At 48.5% G+C, this 18,189-nt stretch overlaps 1 protein-coding gene across 1 annotated transcript in view; it reads left to right on the plus strand.

Annotated features, from left to right (window-relative positions):
* The window catches only part of LOC128054652 (feline leukemia virus subgroup C receptor-related protein 2), a 58,062-nt gene that overhangs the window by 23,545 nt on the left and 16,328 nt on the right, over positions 1-18,189 (plus strand). The window contains exons 2-4 of the mRNA XM_052647297.1: positions 5,784-5,925; positions 8,340-8,480; positions 18,057-18,124. Of these exons, the coding sequence (XP_052503257.1) occupies positions 5,784-5,925; positions 8,340-8,480; positions 18,057-18,124 (351 nt within the window). The remainder of the gene's footprint in view (positions 1-5,783; positions 5,926-8,339; positions 8,481-18,056; positions 18,125-18,189) is intronic.

The raw sequence follows: 18,189 nt of genomic DNA on the forward strand, positions 1-18,189 counted from the left end.
CGTAAACTCTTTATGGACTTAAATGGCCCTTTATGAAAGAACACTTTCATACGTTTGACTATGTTTATTGGTCTCAACTGTTGTTCTCCGTGACCTCTAGTTTCTGATTAATCTGTAATGATTAATAGATCATGAAGATCATCGCTAATGTGTACAGATTTGTGTAGATACACACCTGTTTGTGGTCACCCATCGCATAAAAGCAGCCTTGTGGGGGTGGCATCGGCTGTGCGCTTTAAGATTGCTTGTGGGGGTTGATCAGCTTTAAGCAAACCTGGTGTATGGCAATCTAGATTGAACCCAGATTTATCTCTCATGTGGTGCTAATTTAAAAGGAACCTTCACTTATGTTATTTTAAAAATCACACTTTCTCTAAGAGTCTTGTCTAGTCAGTTTTAAGTTTCCAACCACATTATTCCCCAGGTCTGGGTTCACAGCTAGTCTGGAAGGGAAGTGATGTTTCTTGACATGTCCATAAACTGCAGCCCTTTCGTTTAATGCCCATTTATCGAATAACCCCCTGTCCTGTTTACCAGGCAGCAGACTAATGTCAGAAGAAGGGGTGAAATTTAAAGGATTTAAGGGGTTGGGTCAAGGAAGCCAGGCCTCCCTGAAATAATCAAGGACTCAGAGAAGGAACTGCGGGTGAGCTGGGCTCTAAAAGGTTTGAGGAGGGAGACCTTTGCCAGCAAGGAATCTGCTGGGATAGAGATGCTGAAGCGTTGGACTTGTGAATCATCCAATCCGGGGACATCCAGAGAAGCAGATGGAGATGAGACTGGAGGTGAAGAAAGACAGGAATGTCAGGCTGAGGGGTGTGGACGTGGTCCTCCCTGGGAGAGGGCTGGCTCCTTGAGGGTCCTTGAGCTGGACCCCGTGGTCAGAACAGTGCTGAGGGAGGCACTTCTGAACACACTGTGCAAGCTGCTGGGGGAGAGGTCACACCACCTGAAAGGGACACAGAGGCAAAGTGGGCATCCCAGGAGGCCGGGGAGGGTCCAGACAGCGTGGATGTGAGAAGGCAGAGGCCAGGGCCCCCAGGAGATGAGAGAGGCAGAGAGAAGGAGCAGAGAAGGATGAGGAGGAGAACCAGGGTAGGTGGCTGAGCGGCTGCGTCGGTCAACCGAGCATGTCTTGTTTGTCCAGGTGGCCTCTCCTCCCAGGCCTGTCGCTGTGGGAGAGCGTGGCGGGTGGGAAGGGAGTGAACCCTCCTGACATAGAGCATCCTGCTGGGAAGTCCATTCAGAGGGGCCCACTAGTCCTCAGAGCAGCCCCCTGAGCTAGGGGGTATGAACTAGGCAGTACAGTACCTTCCTGTGGGCTAGGAAACAGGCGAAATGAAGGGAAATACCATGTCACCGTCAGCCTTCTAGTGACTGGCAGAGCTGGGCTGTGAGCTCAGACCTTTCTGACCCCGAAGCCTAAGCCCTTCACCGCTGTATAGAGTGGTGACAAGTCAGAGGGACATTGGGGTAGAAAGGAGGAAGGGGGAGAGGTTTGCTTTGAAATAAACAACATTCCCTCTTAAAATGAACCTCATGGGTGTGAGCTCCTTGGGGAGCAAGGTGATTCCTGGTGAAGACATAAGGAGACCAAGTTGGAAGGGAGCCGTCAAGCCCGGGGCTTCTGCTGCAGGGAAACTTCTGACCCAGTAAGGGGACATTTCTGATCCTTGGTCCCAGGGAGCTGGCTCTTGGGAGCCCTGAAATCCAAGAGATATGTTGTCCTGATCTGGTGACTGTGGCCAAAGGGGAGGAATGAGGCAGCGGGGGCCTAGCCGTGGGGCTGAGAGTGGGCCCGGCTTTCTCTGATCAGCCGGTCTGCCTGGGGGAGGAAAGGGCCGAGGAGGAATGAGGTTCGGTGGGTGAGAACCTGCTTGCTGATGTGGTTGCCTCCTACCAAGAGTAGCGGCACCCTCCTGACCGATACCTGGGTCTGGAGGATGAGGTGCCTGCGACCCTGGCAGAGGGTTCAGATGGGGACCAGTGGTCTGTCCCAGTTCCGGTAGCACTGAGCCCTCACCATCGTGTTGACACAGAGCTCCCTGCCTTTTGCGAAAGCCCCAGGGTCTTCCTCGGATGGTCTGGGTATGTCCATGACCAGGCAGCTCTCGGGGCAGCTTTGGGCCTGGGTTCTGACTCAGTCTGACTTGGGCTTTTCTGAGTGCCCCATGTGGATGGTGATGGGGACGGTGATTCTGTGGGTCTCAGAGCGAACGTAACACATGTGCTGTGCTGTGCTGTGTAGTGGCTTAAGTGTGGACGTCTTGCCCCAGATGCAGCCTCGTGGTTTCTGGATTAATCTTTGCTCTGCCAAGTGCGTGAGCCGGAATGACAAGTGATGCATGATGCAAGTATGGCTTCCTCCTGTCACCCGAAGCCCTCGGGCTGCACAGGCGTGTTTTTAACTAGGACATTTGCTCTGCAAGTGCTCCAGATCGCAGCTCTTGCCAACAGGGTTTAGATGTCACCCTTGCGTTTGCAGAAAGGGTGACATCAAATCAAAGATAAAAATAGAGTATCTTTGCAGTCTGCATCTCCATCCTTCGTTTACCCCGTTTGGATTAAACGTCTTCCTCTGGGGCAAAGTGCACCATTGTAATTAGGCTCCTAGGCTCTGAAGGGTGGAGACTGTGACTGGGTTTGTCTGTGAGTTGTGTACTTTGCCCGGGACTATTTGAGGAGGATAAAACGAGAACAAATGCTGGGGCAAAGGGCAAGCCAGAACAAGTTAGCAGTGATTTTTTTTTTTTTAAGCAGTGATTTTTAATCCTTTACACTCATGGTGTAGGGCTTTGCTTTTTTTTGTGAGCATGGAAAAGATGAGGCTCCTACCCCTTGGGAGCAGCATTCTCTCAGTTCTTCACATTTTCTTGGCCTCGCTAGGGCTGCAGGTCTCTGGTTTTTGCCCTGGTGGGTGTCCTGTCGAGTGGGTGACAGAACTCAAAGGAGTGAAGACACAGGCTTCTAGGCTGACTGATGCTGCAGCAGCGACAGTTTCTGGGAGGCGGGAGGTGAGCTGGGCCCAGAGTCGGACAGAGCTGGTTTGGGAGCCCGGCTCTTACGCTACCAGTCGGTGTGATGCTGGCTGTGCACTGACCAGTGTTTCTCATTTTTGTCTTTGTTGTAAGACTTCATGGGCTAAGTGAAAAAGATAAGCTGTATTACATGCCCAGGGCCTAGTAGATGCTCAAAAGCTAGTCAGGATCCTACCCTCTTCCCGCCCACACCCCCACACCCATTTTCTTCCGTTACCACTGGAAGTACAGCATGGTTTGTAGAAAGAACATGGTCATTAGTGAACAGACCTGTGTGATTCTACCAGCTTTGTGTAGATAAGACCTTCTACCAGTATCCATCTGTCCATCCACCCAGCCAGCCAACATGACTGACTTCCTGCTAAGGCACAGACTCTGGATCTAGGAGCTGGGTATAGGGCTCTGCACACTCACTGAGCACGGCTTTCAAGAAGCAGGAAAAAAAAATGTTCTGAAAAGCAGAAGAGGCAGCAGCTTGCAGTGCAATCCCTGTGTCTGAATTTTCACACTGGGTATGAAAGTACCGCCAAAGCCGACATCCTCCTAGAGAAAGGTCCCTGTGGGACAGCCTTGGCACCTGGCCAGGGCTGCCTCGGGCCCTTAAGCTGACTGCCCCATCCTGAGGCTGGAAAAGCACTCATTCAGGCTTAGAGTGTGGACGGAGTGTGGACAGAGGATGGAGTGGGGCCTCTGAGGGCTCAAGTGTGCAGCGGGGACCCAGCTGGGAGGACCTCCCTCTGGAGGCAGAAGATCACTGGGCATTAGGTCCCCCTCCATCAAGGTCCTTTTGAGAATGAGAGAATCCCAGAACCTTGAGTGATGTCCCATATCTTCCCTCATTCTTGGCAAAGGGACCCTCTGGCATCCTGGTTGACTGCTAGATCTGCAACTTCAAAGTGCTTAGGAAACCAGAGAGGGCGTGCAGTGGCCCAGCTTCCCAGCTCTGAAGGGTACATTTGCCCCTCTGTCCTTGGCTGTTTTTTACCCTCAACATCTTGGAGACCAGCAGTTAAGAAGCGGGACTCAACTCTGATAGATTAATGTAAGTGAGGATCAGATAAAGCTCTAAGGACATGAAATACCTTCTCTCGTGGAGGAGCCTGCTCGCTTGGACTTTCCTCATGACTTTTAGCCCTGAAGGGCAATCTAGGCCCCATGAAGGAGGCACGTCTTAGAGATGCCAGGAGATCTGGTTTCTCAACTCTGTGTGACCCTGAACAAGTCACTAAACCTCTATTTGGTCTGGAACTATTGTTCAATCACTTCAACCCACAAATATCTCCATTTGCGTTACCTTTTGTATCTTTCTTTTAATTCTCCCTGCCCCCACTAGATTATAAAGCTCCTTGAAGCAGTACTCTGCCATATACATCTCTGTACTCTCTCGGAAATCTAGCAGAATACATTTCAAAAAGCAGGTGCTTAAAAGATCAGTTTGACTTGTTGATTGTGTACAGTACACACTGGAAGAATGCTACTCTGAACCTGCTGATGATGACTTTTGAGACAATTTCAGAGCTAAGAATCATTAGTGACTACCTTGAGTGGCTATAATTGACAGGCTAGAAAACCAACTGGAATGATGAGTGCATTAGTGGTTAATGATGTTGTAATTGGCCTGAAAGCAAATTGCTTCTCTCCCTGCAGTTGCTTTCAGATTCACAAAGGGGAAGTGGTACTTTAACACAAAAGAGTTAGCTTCTCTCAATTCTAGAATTTGAATCTTGCATGAGTTTTCAGGCTATTTTCCTATTTCCACCTTTGTATTTCATGTGGCAGAAGGGTTTGGGGCATTGTATCACAGCTGGTCACTCCTGAATCACGGCGTTTCTGCTGTCAGAAATACTCAACCGTTAGGTCCCTGAAGTTATAACTGCAGTGCTGATATGAAATGTTTCAATTTGTTGGGGTATGTGAGTATGTGTGTGTGTGTGTGTTTATAGCCAGTTTTCATATGCCTATGTCCTGTGTATATAAGTTTATGCAGTTCTGTGAGTTCACACCACAGGTGCTTTCTAAATGACAAGTTACAGAGTGAACTTAAACACTTAAGTTTGTCAGTGTGGTCACAGTGTTTGGCTTCCATGTCTCACTGAATGCAAGTTCTTGGAGTTGTAGTGTATAGAATTTATCCCTCAGCTGGTCTCTCAGCTACAGGTTAACTATAGATCAATGACCCTACAGGTCAATCAGTGAAATCAAGAATTTAACTGGAACCAAAGGCAAAACTAGCATTGTTTTACTTTACCATAGAGAAGGGAGTATAAAAACTGTTCTTCATTAATTTGTTGTTAGAAAAGAAAGTCACCTGCAATGAGAACCCCAACTACAATCTTTTTCAGTGGTTCCCTCGTAGCTCAGTCAGTAAAGAATCTGCCTGCAATGCAAGAGACCTGGGATCGATTCCTGGGTCGGGAATATCCCTTGGAGAAGGAAAAGTCAACCTACTCCAGGATTCTTGCTTGGAGAATCCCATGGACAGAGGAGCCTGGCAGGCTACAGTCCATGGGATCACAAGAGTCGGACACAACTTAGCAACTAAACCACCATTGATAGTGGTGGTAGTCAAGGGTGTGTGTGTGTTGAGCTGTCAATCAAAAGAAAGACCTGTGGTGTCTTGAGTGGGAAACAACCCCTGTCTGGGTTTTAAGGACTGGAAGTTGAGGATTGTTTCTTATGGGGAGTCTCTTAAATGTGTGCCTCTTGGCTATTGATACTACAATTGATTGTCTCTGTCTTCTATAGCTAGGAATTGCCATTGGGTTCTTGGTCCCTCCCGTCTTGGTACCCAACATCAAAGACCAGGACAAGCTTGCCTACCACATCAGCATCATGTTCTACATAATCGCAGGTGTGGCCACTCTGCTTTTCATCCTTGTCATCATAGGTAAGGTCACTGATAGACCCATGGGGTGCGGGGAGGCAGGGAGGTCCTACTGACTTGGGTGAGGACCTTGTGAATATTCTAGGTATCGTGTATTTTATAAAACATGTCTCTAGAAACTGGAAGCCAAGCTTCCAGTGGTCTTCAAATGTTTTAGCCAGAGGAGTTGCTGCCCATACAATACTAACTGGTCCTGTGTGCTTTGTTAGATGCTCAGTCAAGATTAGTTTAATTACCAGTTCCTCAGTATGACCTTATTAGAATTAATGGGCAGCCTTGATCCCCTTGATGCAACTCTGCTGAGCACTTATGATATCATCGGCCCTGTGCTGAGTGTACCTGTTCTCATTGACTCCTAGTGGGGTAGGGTGGGTGGGTCTTAGTACCAGTATCTCTTAACCAAGAGAAAACAGTGACTTGAGATAAGGAAATTATTCAAGATTAGATAGTAAGTGGCAGAGATTGAATTCTAGCCTAAGATGCTAACTCCATAATCTACATTTCTGAAATAAAACAAAACAAACAGGATTCACCCACAAACACTGAAACTCTCATATATTCACCTGAGAGTGCCTGGGGCCCACATTTTTTAAATGTTTTGAAAAAATGTGTATAAGGATGATGCTCATTATGAAAAAATCTAGAAGATACAAAAAAGCATACACCAAAGGATGAACATTAACTTAGCCTAGAATTAGTTAATCCCAAGCACCAGCCCCAGAGAACTACTATTACTCCATGTATACATATGTAATCACTGAGATGTTTGGTTAGTATAATTTATATCATCTTTTATTATCTGAGTAATATCAGATGTGCTGTGATAAAGAGTGTAGAAGTTTTCAGTGAGTTGATTGTCTTTAAAGGTTAACCAGCTTTCATTTAATATTTGAAAACTCCACCATACACGTTAAAGGTCTCCTTCCTGCCTGCCGGCCTCACCTCCAGAGTCAAACACTATCATGATCATGGACCTCCCCCAACTGATCTCACTGTGTCATTCCCTCCCTGGGGTCCACACTGAGAGGAAGGGCTTTTCAGAGTTCACAGAATCTCCTGGATGGAGAACCTGGTGTTCCTGGAAAGGTGAGAAAGGTGTTCCTTTGAAGCTGTGGTTGAGAACAGGAAAGAATATCCTCAGACAGCCTTGAAGTTTCGAATTATAATGTGCTCAGCTCCAAATTCTTGTGTTTGTAGCAGGTGAGGGCCTGGTCCTTTGCAGAGATCCGTGGAGTTAGGACCTTACTTTGCTTTACATTATACTAGCAAGCACTGACCATTGCTCACTGAGTAAAGAACTGAAAAATCTTATCCAAATTGTGGTTTGTGGTTGCCCAATCCTTGAGCAAACAGCTATGGTTGCCAAGATTTAAAAAAAAAATCTCTCGCCTTGATTTCTTTCCCCAGACAGAAGGGAAGGTGAACAGGTCAGACAATAATTGAGAGGTTCCCAGTGGGTGGGGGAAGTTGGCCAGGACTATTTCTGGAAAGGAAGAAGCAAGGCTCTGAAGTCTGGACTGGAGATTTATCTGGGTGGAGCGGGAAGACCTTTGATGTTCGAGAGAGTAAACCTCATTTCCAAAGCTTCCTCTAACTGGAAACCATCTCCTGACCTTTCAGGAGCATTCACATGGAGGCTGGGGGGTGAAGATGGTGCTTCAGCTGGGGGACCAATTTAGGCCAACAGCTGGTTAAACTGATCTGGCCCCCAGAGAACTGAACAGCAGTCAGTGCAGTGAAATGAACTGTACCAGCTGTACTGAAACTAGAACATAAGGAGAACGGGTTTCCCACTGTCCCTCCCCGGTCCTTCCTATCAGAGGCCCAGTCCTGCAGGAGCGTGTGTTAGTCCTCTGGTTTCTCAGGAGGCAGATGTCTGATTCACACTCGGAAACTAGGGAGGGACTCGAGGTCTCTGCAATAGGAGCAGCTCCTATTCCCTTACTCAGGGAGTGTTTATGGGCAGCAGGTGCCAGGCTCTGTGCTCAGCATGGGCAGCCCAGCCCTTTCCCCGGGAGGCGCTCTGGGGCTGAGTCCTCATCTGGGCCCACTAATCCCAGAGCCTCAGCTCTCATTTCCTTTCTGTCCACTGGTTACTATGGGATTTTTCAGTGCTCTGCCCTTTGGTATTGCCATTTATTACAGGACTCCTTTATCCTTGAGCACTGCCTGGAAAGTCCAATGATCGCAGCTGTCCAAAGGTCATTAAGAAAAAGTAATCAAAGGGCCAGCCCCTCAGCCACAGGCAGTGAGATGCAGCTTCAAGAGAGGAGACTCTAGAGGATTTAATCAAAGAATTAATATCCTTTTGGAGTCTGAGCCCCTTCTCAGATGAGGGAGTCAGGGCTTATCCATGTGGCAGCTCTGCAGGAGTAGGACCAGGGGACTTGCAATGATCTCTGTTTTTTTCCTTTCAGTGTTCAAAGAGAAGCCTAAACATCCCCCCAGCAGGGCCCAGTCCCTGAGCTACGCCTTGGCGTCTACTGATGCTTCGTACTTAAGTTCCATCATCCGATTCTTCAAAAACCTCAACTTTGTGCTGCTAGTCATCACCTATGGTATGACACACGTGTGTCTGGGGTGTACTGGAGCTGGACATTTGAGACAAGAGACCTGAGGTTTCTGTGCATCTTACTGTTTCCAGATCCCAAATGTATATGTAAAGTCATCGTTTAGGGTTAAGCAGAAGAGCCAGCTGTGCCTCAGAGGCTTCCCTGTTCCTTTAAGTTTACCTAGGAAACCATCCCTGTCAAGTCACCCGGAAACGTGCCTGCTGATCCTCCAAGTCTCATCCCAGTATGTCTGCTATAAAGCAGTATTAGAAAGAAAGTGAAGTTGCTCAGTTGTGTCCTACTAGGCTTAGCCTCAGTCATAGCCTACCAGGCTTCTCCATCCATGGGATTTTCCAGGCAAGAGTGCTCGAATGGGTTGCCATTTCTTTTTCCAGGGGATCTTCCTGACCCAGGGATTGAACCCGGGTCTCCTGCATTGCAGGCAGACGCTTTACCCTCTGAGCCACCAGGGAAGACCTAAAGCAGTATCAGGTGACCGTTTATTGTGCTATTCTTAGTACATCTTTTAGTAAGTGTTAGTCGCTCAGTTGTGCCCAACTCTGCGACCCCATGGACTGCAGCTCACCAGGCTTCTCTGTCCATGAGATTTTCCAGGCAATGATACTGGAGTGGGTTGCCATTTCCTTCTCCAGGGGATCTTCCCAATCCAGGGATCGAACCCAGGTCTCCTGCACTGCAGGCAGATTCTTTACCGACTGAGCTACAAGGGAAGCTTGTAGCTTTTTGGGCTTCCCTGGTGGCTCAGAGGGTAAAGCATCTGCCTGCAACGCGGGAGACCCATGTTCGATCTCTGAGTTGGGAAGATCTCCTGGAGAAGGAAATGGCACCCCACTCCAGTACTCTTGCCTGGAAAATCCCATGGACGGAGGAGCCAGATCAGCTACAGTCCGTGGGGTCTCGAAGAGTTGGGCACGACTGAGCAACTTCACTTTCACTTTGCACTCGCATGCTTTGGAGAAGGAAATGGCAACCCACTCCAGGGTTCTTGCCTGGAGAATCCCAGGGACGGGGGAGCCTGGTGGGCTGCTGTCTGTGGGGTCCCACAGGGTCGGACATGACTGAAGCAACTTAACATTTTAAGCTTATCAACACCCTTTACCTGAATTAAAGTGTTTACCTGCTGAGGTGTTAGGTAAGCGGTGGTATCATCAGTAGAGAGGCCCCCCTGGTTTCCAGGCATGTGAATCGGTTAGGTGAACAGCCCCAGGAATCCATGTCAGTCTTCAGGGTCTGTGGTCTCCAGTCCTCCTCTCTCCACCTGCTTGATTCTGAGTGTGTCTCTGCATTCATTCACAAAACAAAGTTTCTAATTCTCAGGGTGGCCAACTAAAGGTAAAAATCGTGATAAAGTGATTAAAATGGTGATAAAGTGGAGTTGCTCACCACTGAGAGATATTCAAGTGTACGTGGAACCAACCACTTAGTGGGGATATTGTGGGGAATATCAGCCTATAGATGGGTGGTGAAACATGATAGTGAAACTTTGGCCACCTGATGTGAAGAACTGACTCATTAGAAGAGACTCTGATGCTGGGAGAGATTGAAGGTGGGAGAATAGGACAACAGAGGATGAGATGGTTGCATGGCATCACTAATTCAATGGACATGGGTTTGGGTGAACTCTGGGAGTTGGTGATGGACAGGGAGGCCTGGCGTGCTGCAGGCCACGGGGTCACAAAGAGTCGGACACGACTGAGCAATTGAGCTGAACTGAACTGAAATGTGATGATCTTTTGGTTCCCTTCCAGACTCAGGATTCCATGCTTCTAAGAAGTTTTCCCTTTTCCCTAGAATTAAACATCTTGAGTGCATCAGCCCTTGACCACTATAAACCTTACTGTGTCTGACAACAGGGCATTTGAGACCTACCGTGGATTTCTAGGGCAGATAACCACTTAATAAGTATCTTCTGTGAGTGAGGATGGTGATGGTGGTATTAACCAGGCAGTGGCCTCATTCCAGAGGTTTCAGTCTTCAGCGCTAGAGGCTGTTGGCAGGGCCAGGTCACTGAACCGTGAAAGTAAGAAATACCAAAATGTGCGAGGAGCAGCGCTGTTTGATACGGGCTTGGCTCTGGGCCATGCTGCAGGGCAAAGCGACTTCTTTTCCTTCCATCTTGCACAGTTGGTTGCATCTATGGTCTTCAGTCTGGCAGAATGGTGTTAATTCTGTGGTTCTGGATACTCTTCCTTATCTATCTGGTTAAATGATAACACAGAGAAGAAAATGGGTTAACACTTCTGGGATGGTGGAGTGAGGACTGTAGATCTTCTGATCCTCCATGAAAACAAAAACACTGGCAGAGATTATCAGCATCACTTATTTCAGGGTTCTTGACTAAAGGCTTAACCCAACGAGCAGCTGTTCAAGGCAAATGGCTAAATAATGGTAAAGTAGCAAGCTTTGTGTTTAAACTTGTCCTATTCCAATCCTCCCCTCCAGACTCTGTGGTAGCCTTGAAAACCAGCTTCCCAGACATGATAGCTGTGAAAACTCGCAACCTCATAGCCGCTGGAGGGGGCCAAACAATTTTGGAGGTCCCCCCTCCCCAACAAAGTCCCATCCCTAGCTCACTGTTTATTTGACTTCCGTTTCACTGGAAAGGCTCCATTCAGAGGATTTGCCTATATTTGACTTGACTCCGAGTTTTCTCAATAGGGAAGCGCTATGTCCAGGGTATTTATTAAAAGCAGTCACTATTTAACATCACATCTGTCTGAGGTTACAATACCAGTTGGGGTCATTAAGAGGCTGGCCAAAGATCTTGAAAGGAAAATCTGGAGAATGAGATAACCAGGGGGCTTTGGAAACCTCTGACATATTCTTAGCAGTCTAGAAATCTGCATGCCCAGAGTTGTGCACATGCCCAGAAAGACCCAGGGAAGTGCTAAAGTCTCGCCTCTGGCTGCACGTGAAGCTCTGTGTAAGAGGAAAGTGAAGGCTAGGGCAGAGTTGGTACCACCTTGCTGAAGCATCACAGGCGAATCCCAATGAATACAAAGAGGTCCTCAGCAAAGTGGGGAGACTTATGGGCTTACGGTAAATCTCTGTCTAATCATTAGCCCTAAACTAAGTTAGTAGAGCAGAAACCAGTGGTTGCACATGACAAAGGACACAGATGTTACAAAATGAGTCCAAACAGCAACGGCAGCATATTTGGGGGAAGGAGAAGAATCTCATTTGTAGGGATGACATTATATTAAAAATGTCTAGTTAAAAAAAAAATAGAATTTCTTAACATTTTTCTCAAAAGCCTGGGGCAATCCCAGTGAGAAGGAGTTGAACTAATCTGGTGGTTTTCACACATTTCGTTATAGTCAGAAAAGTGGGTGAAGTCATTCAGTCGTGTCCGACTCTTTGCGATCTCATGAACTGTATCCTACCAGGCTCCTCCATCCATGGGATTTTCCAGGCAAGAGTACTGGGGTGGGTTGCCATTTCCTTCTCCAGGGGATCTTCCTGACCCAGGGATCAAACCCAGGTCTCCCACATTGCAGAAAAACACAAGCCTTATTTTCTTGATAGAGAGTTGGACTTGGTGACAGGGCTCTCTGCTAACTAGGAAATGATTCTTAGGCTTGATCACAGACTTGGGAAAAAATGTTATCGAGCCGTTACTGTATGTCAGGCACCGTGTAAAGTGCTTTATATGCATTATCTCATTTAATCTTCTAAAGAAATCCATGACTTAGGTGTTTTACTGCTCCATTTTATACCTAAGGAAACTGAGGCTCTGATTTAATTCCTTGCCTGTGATTAAACAGTAGTAAGCAAGACAGCTTAGTATAAACTGTCTGTCTGAGACCAAAGCCTGTCTTCCTAACCACACCACTTTGTCTCCCCATGCAGAAGGGAGCATCTTGGAGACAGAACTGGGGGTCTGTTTTCAACCTCAGTTCCCTGAGTGGCCTCTGGATCTGTCTGACAGGGGTGGTGGTGATGGATTGTCATACCTCAGATTCAGTCCTCAGACCCTTCCCTGGGGCTTGCTTTCCTTGAAGATGAGGATCTGGAGTTCTGGGGGTTAGAAGCAGGACCTGCCTTCACTGACCAGCCATCTTTGGGACATGGGGATGATGAGGTTTCAATCTCAATGTGTCTTTCTGAGGGTTACAGGTCATGTAAAGGCAGTGTTTGACACTCAGTCTGCCTGAGAATCCCTGCTTTCTTCTCCTACAATCTTTGCTCCAAATTGTAAAGGCACACACAACCAAAAAACAAAAAGACCCTCTACACATTTGATAAATGCTGTGAGACTGCCCAGAATCCCACAGGTTAAGCTTTGAAAAGGGACATGGTTCATACTTCAATTATATGCATGTATAACCGTTTAGTGTAGGGCTTCCCAGGTGGCTCAGTGGTAAAGAATCTGCCTGCCAATACAGGAGATGCAGGAAACTCGGATTTGATTCTGGCGTCGGGAAGATCCCCTGGAGTACCCTGGGGTAAGAAATGGCAATGTACTCCAGTATTTTTGTCCAGAAAATTCCATGGACAGTGGAGCCTGGTGGGCTACAGTCCACGGGGTCGTAAAGAGTCGGACACGACTGAGTGACTGAGGACACACGTCACCGTATGATACACAATGTTTATATTTTCCTCTGAATTATGAACTCTTAGGACTGTATCATTGGGAATCAAGCAGTTGATAAGAGTTTCATGGACAAATGTGCTGGATCTGGGTGCAGATGTCTTGGAGTAATAGCCTTGAGTGATGGGCCAGTGAATTGAGAGCTGGTATGTAAGGGATATAAGGTCTGAGTTTTTGGTATCAGCTCTGCTAATGACTGAGTATACCACCTTCACCCATCCTGGGCTCCTCCTTTGTCTCTCTAAGAACTGCCCCTCAGAAAAGAATAACCTTTGCTTCCCATTTGAGCTCCCTGAAACTCAAGCTATGCTTGTGAAGAATCTGCAGGGTTGGGCATCTGAACTCACAGCCTCAACCTGTGTCCAAGGACACCTGTCCTTGAGGCTCTCAAGGCCTTTACATCACCCTACACGGGCCTCGGAGGAGCTGTGTCCCCTCAAGATGCTGGCAAGATGCTGGGTGGTAGCAAATCCTTCTGGGAGTCCCTGGAGCTTTGCTAAGGTCAGGCTGGCCCTTTAAACCAACAGTTTACTCCAGGTTCAGGAGGACAAAAGGGAAATGAGCACAGAGTTCCCAGAACCCAGAGATGAGATCTGAGATCAGAGTTTCCCACTCTGGCCTGATGGTAGAGTCCCCTGGGTTGTGGGTGGTGTGTGCCTGGATTCCCTGCCTCTCTTCTGGAAAGTCAGATTCAGAGTCTGCAAGGGCCTGGGAATCTGCCTTTGCAAGCATTCCAGGAGATTCTAGCATGCAGCAGAGTTGAGAACCTCTAATGTGGGTGTGTAAGTGGTGATTCTTGGGGTCTTAAAGCCCCTTCCCCTCCCAGCTGCCTCCATGTGAACCCCAGCCTCTCAGAGCCTGGGCCTGCTCTGTGATCTTCTTGTGCCCAAGGCCATTTAGTCACCTTTTCAGGGAGTTTAAGAGATGCCTGGGGGGTTTTGTTGTTGTTAAAATGCAGATTCCTAGCTTCAATCCAGGAGAATCAGATTAAGTAGGTCCTGGGTAGAGCTCAGAAATCTGCATTTTAAAAATCTGAGGCCTTCTAATGCCAGTGATCTCTAGACTGCCATTTGAATAATTTAGTCCTGACACAAGACAGAAACTCAGAGTCCCTTCTGCTTTCCTACAGCCCAGCCCCTCAGGGACCCGTACTTCTCCCAGGTGGCTGATACAGGCATGACCTGGCCTTTCAGGGGCGATCACATTTCACTGACCTGGCAGGCTTACATTGTTAAGGGACAGTCACACCCAAATATAACACAGTCACCCGCATTCCTGTGAGAGGTAGTCATGCACAGGACAGCATGAATTTCATTCTCGCCCTGCAGTGTGGATGCCGGACACCTTGGTTCGGTCAGTGGAATGGAAAGAAAGTGAAGTCGCTCAGTCGTGTCCAACCCTTTGTGACCTTGTGGATTGTAGCCTACCAGGCTTCTCCACCCATGGGATTTTCCAGGCAAGAGTACTGGAGTGGGTTGCCATTTCCTTCTCCAGGGGATCTTCCCCTCCCAGGGGTTGCAGGCAGAAGCTTTTACCGTCTTGAGCCAGCAGGGATGTCAGTGGAGTAGACTTGTGCCATTTATCTGTATCTGGCAACCTTTGGCAATATGGGGAGGGCCATCGAGATTCAAAAGGGACTCGAAATTTCTAATGCCTTTAAGGTTGGAGTGTAGAAAGTGAAGTTGCTCAGTCGTGTCTGACTCTTTGCGACCCCAGGGACTGCAGCCTACCAGGCTCCTCCGTCCATGGGATTTTCCAAGCAAGAATACTAGAGTGAGTGGGTTGCCGTTTCCTTCTCCAGGAGATCTTCCCAACCCAGGGATCGAACCCAGGTCTCCCACATTGTAGGCAGACGCCTTACCATCTGAGCCACCAGGAAGGTCCAAATGGAGTGTAGAAAGAATTGGAAATAATGGCAGCCTTCCAGGGGGAACCCCTGCTCCCTTCCACACCCTCCCTGCCTTAGCCCTGACCCCTTCTCCTGTCTGGCTAGGATCCGGGGATAGTTATTGGTAGATCACACTAGTCTAGCCAAGCCAGTGGGTCTTATACTGGAGCTTTATCGGGATTACCTGGAGGACTTGTTCACACAGACCGCCCAAAGCCCCACTCCCAGTTTCTACAGCAGGAGGTCTGGGTGGGGTCAAGATTTGCATCTCTAACAAGCTCTGGGGGTTGTTGATCTGGAAGAGATTTTCCTAAACCTTTGAGCCTCACAAAGCTGCTTGCCCTCCTGGATCAGCCCCTCTGCACTGTGTCTGTATCTGTGTTTGGGTCACAAAAGTGCTGGTGTTTAGAGTTTTTTGCTCCCAGTCCTCTTGGATAACTTCTCAGTTGCCTGGGGATTTTGCCCTCCTTGTTCAGCCCAGGTGGGCCCAAGCTGAACTTGACCTGGCGTGTGCCCTGCCCCCTGGCCTTGTTAAACTGAGGGGCAGGAAGGGGGCTGGTTTCATCCTCCTTGCACAACCCCACCCCACCCACCCACCCCCTTCCCGCCATTTCAGGAATGTGTCTCCTTGTGGGTTCTCTTGACCTGGGAATGGAATTTCCAAGTGGCTGGGTGTGTGGTAAGAAGGTGAGGTGTAGGTGTGCTTGTTATTTAAGAAGTTGCTGAGAGCCTGAGTTTGGCAGCTGTATTGATATTTGATGACATGTCTGGGGTGCTGACTGTGGCACTGAGCTCAGCCTTGTTGCATCCCTGATGACCTGCTCGGAGAGTCTGGGCATGAAACAACCAGTGAGCTGAGCTGGGGGAACCCTTGAGGATCAGTTCCGTAAGGATATAAAATCGAGTGTTTAAGATAGAAGACCTGGCACCCTACAGTCTGGGTTCGAATGCAGCCCTGCCTTTTACTGTTGCAGGAAGGGGGACCCCTTCCAGGGTCTGAACTGGGCTCTTGTCTAACACTCGGAAATGAATTGTCTGAGGAGACACACGTACTGACAAAGCAAGAGATTTTATTGGGAAAGGGCACCCGGGTGGAGAGCAGCAAGGTAAGGGAACCCAGGAGAACTGCTCTGCCGCATGGCTCGCAGTCTCGGGTTTTATGGTGATGGCATTAGTTTCCGGGTGGTCTTTGGCCAATCATTCTAATTCAGAGTCTTTCCTGGTGGCGCACGCATTGCTCAGCCAAGATGGATTCTGGGAAGTGGACGGACACGCAGTGTCTCCTTTCGACCTTTCCTGAACTCTCCTGGTTGGTGACTTATTAGTTCCATATTCCTTACCAGGACCTCCTGTCATAAAACAACCCATGCAATTGGTTACTATGGTGCCTGGCCAGGGTGGGCGGTTTCAATCAGTGTGCTTCCCCTAACATTACCACCCATGTGATGGTGTGGAGGGCAAACCAAACCCCTCCATTTTGCAGGAGAATGTGACCTTTGCTTAACTTGGTATCTCATTCCTCTGGGAACGTGATCAAGAAAGGAAGCCAACTGCGGTTAGGTGGCTTTACTTCTGATGAAAATAACTGCAAGTGGGCTGGGCGATCTACTCACCCTTGTTGGGAGGCCCTTCGTTGTCCTTCTCTGACCACAGCGACTCTCTCCACTGGCCTGTCCTTTATGGGGATCCTGGCAACTATGCCTGTGCGTGAGTTACAAACAATAGCGGCTCCTGGGAGGGGTTGAGGCAGGGTGGGGGCCATGCCCACGTTTCCCTGCACTGAGCCATCAGTTTGGGAGCGAAAGAGAATGGCTTCTGAGTGGCTCTGTGGCCTGGGGTCCTGTGGACCCGCTCCAGTGAAGAGGGGCGCCCGAGGCTGCCGTCCCTGGGTACCGTGTCCTGTCTTACGTCCTTCTAAATGGACCTAATGCCAGGTGTGCCAGTGGCAGTCATGTGAGCCTCAAACTTAGCTGAAGTTTAAAAGGTCCCTCGTGGGTCTTCTAGAATGACCTCCCTATTTCTTTTTTAAATGTGTGTGCATTTTCCTTATCTATAAAATGGGAATGAGGATATGTTAGCTACTTTCTGGGATTGTTATGAGGACGGTAAGTTGTTTGGAGAAGTGCCTAGCACAGAAGAGTGTGCTGTTGCCATCAGCGCCAGCAGCATCACCAGCAGCCATCACCATCGATTCCTGAGGCTGCCCTGCCTGGGCACTGTGTCCCGTCTTACGTCCTTTTTAGTGGACCCAGTGCCAGGTGTGCCAGTGGTGGTCGTGTGAGCCTCACCAGCATCACCACCATTTCACCATCGTCACCATGCCCATTGCCATCACCACACTCCCACCATCACCACCGTCGTCATCATAACATCACCACCATCGCCGCCACCATCGTCACTGTCATTGTTATTATGAAAGGAGGGCAGGAGATCCTTCTCCTTTGGATTCATTTTTAGTCTCATATTAGCTATGAAGTCACTGTACGGCTTTGAACAAAATGACTTCATCCTCTGAAGAAATCGATTCTTACAGAATGTTCTAAGTATTCCATTTATTTGTTGGATAAATTGATGAATTAGGAGAGTCATCTAAATGTTCTTTAGGGTCCTTTCTGGTTTCAAATATAAGACTTTGTGTGGTGTTGAATCTGAGAAGAGAAGTTGGAGAGATGTGAAAACAGGTGAGAGTGGGAGTGTTGTCAGGGGTCAGAGGTCTGGAGCATTCTGGAGGGGGCATAGGTCATCAGGAGGAGGTGGAAGGTGTCCAGTAGTTTCACTGAGCCCTTAGGCCAGGCCGGCGCTTAAGAGGGATGTAGATGGATCTGACCTAGGAGTAATGTGTACTTCCTGGAGGCTGTGTTTTTAGGACAGGATAAAGGGATGAGAGTGCAATGGTGTGTGGCTACAAAGAGGTTAAAATGGTTACCTTGGGTTGTTCTGGAGTATTTCTTCTTCTCTGAGGTTACCACCTTCAGCGGCAACAAGGATGAGAATGTCCTTCTTCTCTCACCACTGGAGGGAGAGCCAGCAATGGCCCCCTAGGACAGCGACCCTAATGCTCTGTTTCCCCTGCTTCCTTCAGGTCTGAACGCTGGTGCTTTTTATGCCTTGTCCACTCTGCTGACTCGCATGGTGATCTCCCACTACCCGGTAAGGGCATTCCCTAAGCTGACCAGTCCCAGAGAGGAGGAGGTTTCTAGTGTCTGGGCAGGCGC

This window comes from Budorcas taxicolor, chromosome 10 (genome assembly GCF_023091745.1).
Source record: "Budorcas taxicolor isolate Tak-1 chromosome 10, Takin1.1, whole genome shotgun sequence".
Classification (NCBI taxonomy): Eukaryota; Metazoa; Chordata; class Mammalia; order Artiodactyla; family Bovidae; genus Budorcas; species Budorcas taxicolor.